The sequence below is a fragment of the Silurus meridionalis genome, chromosome 16 (assembly GCF_014805685.1).
Source record: "Silurus meridionalis isolate SWU-2019-XX chromosome 16, ASM1480568v1, whole genome shotgun sequence".
In the NCBI taxonomy this organism is placed as follows: Eukaryota; Metazoa; Chordata; class Actinopteri; order Siluriformes; family Siluridae; genus Silurus; species Silurus meridionalis.
In genome coordinates, this window is record NC_060899.1 from 12,423,324 (window position 1) to 12,434,010 (window position 10,687).

A 10,687-nucleotide genomic window follows, 5' to 3' on the forward strand; every position below is an offset into this window, starting at 1 on the left:
AGGACAAACAAATATGTTTTTTCAAATGAATGTAAGTCAATATAGCATCGATTCATTTTTAGTACCTGCCTGTCCAGGGTTGCAATAATTTTTAATGTGTTTTATGACAGAACCAACTACATCTATTACAAAAAATTTTGGAATGGTACAAACAAAGATTTACATGATGTTTGAGTAAATCTAACACAAATTTGCCTTGCAAATACAAGTTCTTTTGGGGGATTTCACATTAGTGTTATGCAAGATCATAATATTTTTATTTTGTGACTTTTTAGTGTTAAATTGCAATTATTTTCATGCATATGTGACTTTTTTGGCATGACGTTTAACAATACAAACATATTTAGCAATGTGTAAACAATGATTAAGAATTATAAGAGTGTCCTTTTTAGCATGAACAGTCCATTGTTGGAGATTAGCTTTATTGTGCCTGGGGTGTTGCTGTGACTTGTTTGGGGGAGGGGATGGCCTAGTATGTGGAAGCACAAAGTCAAGCTAAGATAAAACTAAGTCAGAATCCTCATATGGAATCCTATTTTCTGATGTGTGATGCAAATAGCCTTGCACATAATACAAAATCTACAAAAACAACCTGTCCATGTTTAAATAAAGATCAGAATATTTGAAGATAAACAGCTGCATATGTTGTTAAGGGAATTTTATTATACCAACCAGTAGCTACCCAGTAATGATTTATTTAATTATTTAATTGGTAACTGACATTTGGTGGGAACATGACTGAACCTAAAGCTTTGGAGTACCCAGATGGTTAATGAGTCAATCCTGTAGTCCTCTGTGCCGCTTCCTTAGTGCTCCTCTTATCACAGTCTCCTCCTCCTTTCCCTCCCCATGCTCCCTTCTCCGAGGCAACAGTCAGGTGACCTCAGAAGGAGCATAACTCACAGGAGGCTGCCTTGTGTTTGAGTGTGAGATTGCGACTTGGTGACTTTAGGCTCAGAGGAAGAACAAGGCAGTTAAATGTTAAATGACATGTCTACAGAAAAGACAGAACTCATGCAGACCCCCTTGCTGAAAATCTGGGTACCTGAGGCAGGAGGCCCTCTGAGCCAAAGGAGAGGATGTGAGTGTAAAACAAAATATTTTAATATTTGCTTCATTTTTTATGTTATCGTGGTTTAATCTGCTACTTGTTTGGAAGACATTTAAAATCTTATGTAACAGAATTCTGCTGGATTTCTTTTATTTATGTTTCACCATTTTAGACATTCTAGCTGTGGGTAAAACTGTGTAAACCTTTTCTGTTAGTGTCTGGGTCGTTTCAGTTTGTGTGATATTAGAGGTTTCTATCATGTAGAACAACAAACTGTTCCTTCTTTAATTGATTGCTCTGATTTGTTTGATTTCCTCCCAGCTGGTCTGTCTACAGTTTTGCCAAACTAAATTTAGTATTCCAGAATCTATCAATACTCGAACCTATCTAATAGAATTATTACCGTGGTTTATGAAAGCTGTTAATAGTAAAAGAAAAAAAATGCAAGTTGCTACTGTTGTCAGAAACTTTGAATGAGGACCATAGTGTGTTAAAAATTCATTAAGCATTTACACAGAATAATTAATAGTTAATAATAATGCAAGTAAATGATTGCTGTTAAAGTGAATTTCTGTCCCTTTGTGTACCCTGAGAGACAAGGGGCAGGACAGCATGCTGTGAGGAGGCCCCCATAATGTTTACATGCACTTCTTGGTGGTATTGGTGTTCCTGGCCATAAAGCAATATAGGGAAAGAGCAGAATTGTTTGAAATGCTCTCCAAGACTGAACCATCCTGTTCATGGTTATCTCCTGAAGTAATTTTTAACTTCCTTTCATGGCACTGGCCTTCTTTAAAGTTTTGGAGGTTATTGATGTTCCCTGCAGTTACAGAGAGCTACAGATGGACTACAGGATAAAGAAGAACTCTGGCCACAGTTTGGTCTTTTATATACCACACATCAGTGTTATCAGTCCAGTTCAGCTGTTCAGACAGTTTCTTATTCAAGTAGTCTTCAGACGTTTTAGTAGTCTTTCAGGCGTTTGTCGGACTGCACCAAAGGTCAGATCGGTTCACTGCCCACCCTCTCGAAGGTATGACTTCATAATGTGAGTCTAAAAGGTACTATAGTCCTTGAAAGTGCTGGACGGTCATGTCACTGCCATTGCAAGTGATTCAGGAAGTCATCCTGGGTTAGTTCTGTTGCTGTGCAATTTCAAAGATAGAAAGAACAGGTACTGTGGCATTCCACTCTAGCACCTCAGGGCTGATCCCAACACACCCCATAGTCTTGCCTTTCTCCAACTACATTCAGTCAGCCCTCAGACAGTCAGATTAGAGTCTGGTGGGGCTCTTTATTTTAGGGTCAACAGCGTATGTCCTCAGGGGGTAATCATTAGGGTTGCAAAAAGAAGGAAAGGGGGGTAGGGCTATGATTTATGCCTTGCCTGAAGAAAAGAAAAGAAACACTTGAAACAAAGGAACTGGAATAGGTTTAGGTTGGTATGGGTGGGGTGGCCATGCTGGGAGAATCTTCTTCACATTGTTATTCTCAATCATTTTCTAGGTTGCCCTCACTAAGTCATGAGCTTCATGAGCTTTGACTGCTACCATTCGGTCTTTTGACTGGAAAGGACTCTTCTCTTTGTTTAACAGGTCTTTCAGGTCCTAAGTAATTCATGATTTGCTAATTAAAACAACACTTTTTTTTTGTGGGAACTGTGAGATTAGAATATGAAAGTCAGTAAAGCCCATCTAAAGGAGTTATCCAACACCTACTATACAGTTTTCTATATTGATATAATAATTTTTGCCATTGAACCTTTAAGGTTTATGTTGTCTGTATTTAGGTAAAGAAACTCTTTTGGTGTTTTGGAAAACAAACTCATTGTGGTCTCATTATTCCACAGCATCACGACCCCAGTTCACAAACTCTCCAACTATGATTGTAATGGTGGGGCTGCCTGCCAGAGGAAAAACATATATCTCCAGGAAGCTGACACGCTACCTCAATTGGATTGGAGTCCCAACTCAAGGTGATCAGTCATAGAAGAAGTTGTCAATTTAGACCATACGTTGATTTGGTTTAGCATCCAATTTATGAGGGATTGCATGGTAACAAATTATCTGGCATTCACTGTGTATAAAGCATTCTTACACTGTGGAGTCAATTCTGATCATTTAGACCAGTATCAGTAGTACCAAAGTATGTAATCTCGGATGATTGGGTTCAGATCCATTAGGTATACAACCCCAATTCCAAAAAAGTTGGGGCACTGTGTAAAATTTAAATAAAAACAGAATGCAATGATTTACAAATATCATAAATCCATATTCTATTTACAATAAAACAAAAACATATTCAATGATAAAACTGAGAAAATGAACTATTTTAAGGAAAATTGTTAATTGTGAGACTCTGCATCTCTAAAATACACTATTTATACCCAATCATCTTACTGACCTGTTCTTAATTAAGCTAATTAGTTGCTAAATGTTTCTCCAACTGTTTAATTTTAATAACACCTAATTTTTCCAGACTTTTGTTGCTCTGTCCCCACATTTGTTTAATGTGTTGCAACGATACAATTTTAAATGTTTTTATTTTTTCCTTGTCCTTTACATTTCCTTAGTTTGAACTTTTATATTTATGTTCTATTGTGAATAAAATATGGATTTGTGAGATTTGCAAATCATCAGCATTCTATTTTATTTACATTTTCTCCCACCTTTTTTGTAATTCTGGTTGTAGATGGGCAACAGCATGTAGCTGTAAAAATGTAGCAAATTTTATATTGAGCACTTGCTGAATATGAGAACAGATATTTGGGGTCTGAACTTTGAATACTATTAAAACGTATTTATTATTGTAGAAAGCATCCTTATTATGGCTATAATTCCAATTCCAATATTTCAGCAAACTATGTAAAAGAAATAACGAGATTAATTCCGAACCCAAGATTAATCCGAAGTGTGTGTAAAATAAAAAAAATAGATTTGTTTCTTTGCAGTCTTTAATCTGGGCCAGTACAGAAGAGATGCAGTCAAGAGTTACAAAAACTATGAATTCTTCCGCTCAGATAATGAAGAGGCCATGAAGATTCGCAGGTATGAAGCAAGATAAGGCGTATCTTATATATTTAAATTTAAACATTTAACAGGCTACACACATCTTGAACACATTGCAAATAGCTTGTGTATGGATTAGTATTGTGTAGTAATAGTGTATCCGTTGTTGTTTTAAGGGCTTGCGTTTTGAAGGCTCTGATGGACATTGCCAACTACTTCACTACGGAGCAGGGACAAGTAGCAGTGAGTAAGGGGGAATCTGAGAGTGCTACTCATGAAAGCACAGCAAAAGCCATACTATCATATAGTATGCATTAATATCAACTGATGCCTCAGAACACAAAAAATATAATTATTAATAAATGACATTAAAAATGTACGTTTTTTATCTATCTATATCTATCTATCTATCTATCTATCTATCTATCTATCTATCTATATATATATATATATATATATATATATATAATATATATATATATATAGATGCTTTTGGTAGATGCTAAGATGCATTTATTTGCAATGTACCTGTACTATGCAATTACATAACAGTTATCTATATTTATATTATTATAGTTATCTTTATAGATTATTACATCGAAATTCTCTGAAATAAGAAGGATGTTTCTATTGGCAGTACTGATTTTAGAATGACCTCTGTAACAAAATAACAATGATTGATGAAGCTTAATCTGTCTCTAATTAAATTAACTTATGCAGGTATTTGATGCCACTAACACCACAAAGGAGAGGAGAGAGATTATCACCATCTTTGCCAGGGAGAGGGGCTACAAGGCAGGTGCAGGGCTTCTCACACTAATATACAACAGAAACAACGCATATCTCAATTAAGAAAAAAGAATTGTGCTCATTTGTACAATTCTTGAGCTATGAATTCTTTTTTTTCAGGTGTTTTTTATCGAGTCAATTTGTGATGACCCAGAAATTATTGAGGCAAATATAATGGTAAGGAAAAATGCAACAATCGAATCTAATCTATTTCATTAAAGGGGTTTTTACTTAAATCTAATTTTTGGTTGGCCATAACAGGAAGTGAAACTGAACAGCCCGGACTATGAGAACTGCGACAAAGACAAGGTGGTGGAGGATTTTCTAAAGCGTATTGAATGCTACAAGTTGACTTACATTTCCATTGATGATGAGCAGGACAGGTTAAAAATCATCACATGCAATTTCAGGATAACTGATATACTAAAATTTAACAAAATATTTGAATCAATACTGTCTTCTGACTTCTTCTGTATTACTTTGTGTGTATTAGAAATATGTCCTACATTAAGATCTTCAACGTGGGCACCAGTTATCTGGTGAACAGGGTTCAGGACCATATCCAGAGCCGAATAGTGTACTACCTCATGAACATCCATGTCGCACCACGCTCCATCTACCTCAGCAGGCATGGAGAGAGCGAGCTGAACCTGCTGGGTCGCATCGGGGGAGACTCTGGCCTTTCTTCCCAAGGCAAAAGGGTGAGACAAGGCCTGCTGAGTCTTTTGGGTTTTATTTGTGGAATCTACATAATTCACTGTTGTTTGATGCATGATTGCAACATGAGGTTTAGGGATAAAATCGAACGTCTATCAATAGCTCAACAATGACATTATCAAGGTTGAAGAAATAGCATTATATCACAAGGTATTAAAGAAATCGGCTTCTTCATACCATTCTGTCAATTAAAGTGCTGCTGAGTTTTCACAAACAGTCACCTTAAGCTTAAGGCATCAGTCAGCAGTGAATAATCTGATGTGCATATTTAGACTTTTTAACACAAGAGTGGTGGAGCCCTTTATGATCACATATATTATTGACATCTTTGCTGGTTTTACCAAACGTATTGTCTATGTGTAGCAAAATTTCTCTAAAAAAAGGTCAGAAAGTTCTCATCAGTCTCATGCTATGGCATATAATTATGCAGATACAAGCCAAGAGCTTCTGTTAATGTTAACTTCAAACAACAGAATAGAACAAAAACAGAGACTTGGATTTTGGCATGGATTTTGATCTGGTTTGGGTTTTTCAGAAACGGCTGATCTGGGAATTTCACACAGGAATTCTCTAGAATTTACACAGAATGGTGCAAGAAACATCAACTCTCTGTCAATGATAAAAATATGCTTAACCAAACATTGGCCTAAGCATGTACCAGACTTCTGAACTCTAAGTGCTAGTTTATATTATGAACCTCCCTGAAGCTGAGTTTGGAACTTTTAATTAGGTAATTAAAAATCAATCATTGGTCTGAAGTTTGATTCAGATAAAAGTGGTAATTGTGGATTGGCCCTCAATGCCTACACGTCTCCGTTGCAACAAATTGTTGTCCTCGGAAGTGTCCTTTTTGCCTTAGATCACAACTTATTTGTCTCATGTCAAATTGCAATATTGGACATGCATAGTACACACTAAATTATATTTACTGAAAAAAAAGGTACAATGGCAGAGATACAGCCTTGTGGGGTTTTTTTTCAGCACAAGACCCTGACCAAATGTAGTAAACAACAAAGAATAGGGAAAAAGAATATTCAAAGACCATCTGTCACCCAGGCTGAGGATAGAACACATGACCTTTGAGCTGTGAGGCCGTAACTCTTACAATGTGCCATTTACTATCTAGCTGGAGAATGGTGCCTAGTGTGTATGCCCAATAATGAATATCAGAAAAATATAAAAAATGTGTGATCTTTTTGCTTTGATTCACATGTGGACAAATCATTCCAATGTAAATTTCATTGTAAATTTCAATGTAAAATCTTATATATTTACTGTACAGTTGTCTGTTTTCTATAGCCTTTTTGCTTAATAATCATCCATAGTGGGCTCATAAACTGGGAGAAAAGCTGTTATCTTGTCAGTATTTAGGGTTTATTTTCTAGAAGGTTTCTATTTCGAGATTTATTTTATCATCGTTCCATGTTTCCATTCCAAATGTACCATAATAAATTCACAAAGAATGCCTTGTGGTAAATTATACAACTGGGATGCCATTGAGCCCATAAATTTGATTCATGAAGTAACTAGTGGGAGAATGGATTTGCACTGTGATTTTTATGCTTCTTTAATTGGTCTGCTACAATTTCTTATGACTACAATTACCCTGAACAGCTGACAACCTTAACAATGATTGAACTATAATGAATAGAAATTGGGAGCCACTCCGATGACGATATTTTCTCTTTTGAATCTGGTTCCTCTCAAGGTTTCTTCCTCATACTATCTCAGGGAATTGTTATATCACCACCATCACCACTGGCTTGCTCATTAGGCCTAAACATAGGGCTGATTTTGGACAATGTCCATTTTTGAAACGCTCTTAAAATAAATTTGAATTCAATTGAATGAAGTAAATTGTTAAAAAAAATTGTAAATCCATCTCAGGCAACAATTTATTATTTTTTACACTCTGCTTTTTTTTTTTTTTTTTTTTTACATTCATGGCATTTGTCAGAATACCTTATCCAGAGCAACTTTCAGTTCTAATATATATATATTTTTTTAACACTGGGCTGTTGAGGGTTAAGGACACAGCAGAGACAGCTTGGTGGTTCTGGATTTAAATGATAAAGTCATACAAATCAAATTTTCACATCTTAATTACTGAGCTACCATTTATTTGGGTAGCATGCTTGTATTTCGTACATGATCTCATTAGTCAAAGCACAGTAATCTTCTGTGATCTTCAGGAAATTCAGATAATGCAAATTCCTTTTGACCTTGTGTCCACTTATTCCAAATATTTTATAGGGTTGAACACATAATGGACATAGGAATGTATGAATGTGTTTTTACACACAAATACAAAAAATACTAAGATTTTTTACAGGAAAGTGTGAATAGAGTAAGCTAGGATAGGCAAAATGCTGCTTTCTAAATGATTATGTAGGCTTTATTATATTTAATTAATTAGGTTATTTTCAAAATTAATTGTGCTATCTTTAAAATGTTTAATTTTATATATTTATTTGTAAATATATCAGCATGATCAGCAAATGGCACTCCAATTGCATAGTCACTCCAAAATGAGCTGATGACACCGAGCTCTGACTTACTGACACAACTTCACAGCGCCACCTGCTGGAAAACATCTTTTAAACACTCATTGTTGCCATCAAAACCTTCTATAAAATGTATCTCATGTGTGATCCATGTAGTTCAAAGCATGCAACTTGTTTGGTATTAACTAAAATGACTTTACTTTGTTTTTCAGTATGCTGTTTCTCTGTCAGAGTTCGTCAGAAGCCAGGCCATAAAAGATCTTAAGGTGTGGACGAGTCACTTCAAAAGGACCATACAGACGGCTGAGGCACTGGGAGTCCCTTATGAGCAATGGAAAGCCCTGAATGAAATTGATGCAGTAAGATAACATTGGTAATATCGACATCAGATCTATCAAAACCACATGTGTTATAATGTGAAAAATCTTATTGAAGGGTGTGTGTGAGGAAATGACTTATGAAGAGATCCAGGAGAACTATCCAGAGGAGTTTGCGATGAGGGATCAAGACAAGTATCGGTACAGATATCCTAAAGGAGAGGTAAGCTGTTTTTACAACCGATTCACCATCCAATCTGTTTAGTTTCAAAATGTCACTGATTATTGTATATATTTTTTTTTTAAATGCTGGATTTATTAATTTTTTCAGATATTGGACTCTTGGTTCACGTTTTTGAGTGATCCTGAAAAAAAATAAACATTAAAAAATGTACATTCATCAATGTAAACAGATTAAGAGTATGAAAATTTCTTCTAAAAAAATTAATTGTTGCCAAACTGCTGTCATCTAAGATTTTTTCATGCTGTTATAGCAAAATAATCAGCTTTTTCTTCTCTCTGTCTCGAAAGTCTTATGAAGACTTGATGCACCGTCTAGAGCCGGTCATCATGGAGTTGGAGAGACAGGAGAATGTGCTGGTCATCTGTCACCAGGCAGTCATGCGTTGTTTGCTGGCCTACTTTCTGGACAAAAGTGCAGGTTAGAAATGAAAAACTGTGCACTAAATGGCAACACTCTCTATTTTGCATTTGTGACAAGATTATGTTCTTGGTTTCTCCACAGAGGAACTTCCATACCTGAAATGTCCCCTCCATACTGTACTCAAACTAACACCAGTGGCCTACGGTCAGTATCAGAAAACATGCTTTAAATGATTTTATGAATAATATTTCAAATTCATAGAAATTTACTGATTTTTTGTGTTGTTTTGCATGTAGGATGCAAAGTGGAATCTATTTATCTTAACATCCAAGCAGTCAACACGCACAGAGAAAAACCTTTGGTAATCATCGAAATGCATCACAAAATATACATAAATACATAGAGCATCTCTTCTGAATAATGGATGTAAAAGGTACTTGTGTATTTTACTTGTTTCCCAGAACGTGGATGTGACACGGCGGTCAGAAGATGCACTTCGGACTGTTCCAGAACATTTGTAACATGGTTTTTACAGCGGTTTCAGACAAGCAGAGTTCCAAAAGTGTTCATACTGTGTTCATAATATAACAACACTGGTACTTTTCACTGTTTGTATCCCTCCATTTGTTTGTGTTCCATCTATACCATTCCCATTCTTAGAAATGGGACATTGAAATGGTTATTACACTTACTAAGGGGTGTCGGCAGTCTGTGCATTGCTTCTGGAACTATTTTTGTTGGTGGAGGAAAAATAAATAAGACTTTGGCCATATTGTGTGAAATTAGAGTACATTTTTCTTTTTTTAGAATTGTTATATAACAGTTGAATTGTTATATAACATTGAATATCCCAGCTGTGACTATCAGAAGTGTGAATGTGAGGCTGCATTGGAGAGAGTTTATTTTAGGCTATGTGTCAGAAACATCCATCTCAGAACATGGCTGAGGACAAAGGAGACAGACAGAGACAAAAAAGAGACAGACAGTCAGGGGGTGGTACAGAGGAACCAAGTACCTGATAGACAGAAATCAAGAAGGACAAACAATGAGAGTGAGAGAGAGAGAGAGAGAGAGAGAGAGAGAGAAGCAGACAGATAGAGAGGGCATGTGAGAGAGACAGAGAAACAGGTCTGAGGGAAAGCTGGAGACATACACAGACAGAGATCAGGACAGACAAACAGAGAGACAGAGTGCAGTAGAGAGTTAGACATCAGGACCTCGGACAGCAACCAAACAAATACTCATCTGTCAAATACACAGTTCATAACCTCAACAGTCTGACCACAGCTAACACACGTTACAATTTCAAGTGCTTTCCCTGAAGGCCTGTAGTTCCTCTGCAACCGAAAGGGAAGCCTGCTTAAATAAGCACTCTGGTACAAAGACACTAGCAAGTATAGCGATTAATATAATACAGTGTAATGAGTCTTAATTAATGTGTTCATATTGAATTTGAATAAAGATTGGATATCAATTTGGATATAAACTATTCATTCTACTGTTTGCTTCTTGGAAATGGTTAAATGTTGCATAGTACAGCAACTCAACATGTAAGGAATATGAATTAGTCTGATAAATACTGTTCATAATCAAATATGTTGTTGGTTCATTCATGATTGTGCAGAACACCAGTCTTAACAAAGTCATGTCTATAATTTGTGTCTATGTGGCATAAACATTCAAAGAATCGTGTTTTT

The 10,687-nt window shown here is 35.9% G+C and overlaps 1 protein-coding gene across 3 annotated transcripts; it reads left to right on the forward strand.

The window, feature by feature from the left end:
• Positions 1–869: 869 nt before the first annotated feature.
• pfkfb1 (6-phosphofructo-2-kinase/fructose-2,6-biphosphatase 1) lies at positions 870–10,464 on the forward strand. Of its 3 annotated transcripts, XM_046869231.1 has the most exons (14): positions 870–1,081; positions 2,901–3,026; positions 4,002–4,098; positions 4,236–4,302; positions 4,780–4,854; positions 4,969–5,025; positions 5,110–5,231; positions 5,342–5,549; positions 8,282–8,428; positions 8,505–8,609; positions 8,918–9,047; positions 9,132–9,194; positions 9,287–9,351; positions 9,452–10,464. In XM_046869231.1, the coding sequence occupies exons 1-14, from the start codon at positions 979–981 to the stop codon at positions 9,509–9,511; spliced, it is 1,425 nt and encodes a 474-aa protein (XP_046725187.1). In that variant the 5' UTR covers positions 870–978; the 3' UTR covers positions 9,512–10,464. The 3 variants fall into 3 exon arrangements, with proteins under 3 accessions (XP_046725187.1, XP_046725188.1, XP_046725189.1); XM_046869232.1 differs by lacking the exons at positions 870–1,081; positions 2,901–3,026 and having other exon boundaries at positions 4,024–4,098; positions 4,780–4,858; XM_046869233.1 differs by lacking the exons at positions 870–1,081; positions 2,901–3,026; positions 4,002–4,098 and having other exon boundaries at positions 4,236–4,306; positions 4,780–4,858.
• The last annotated feature ends 223 nt before the right edge of the window (positions 10,465–10,687 follow it).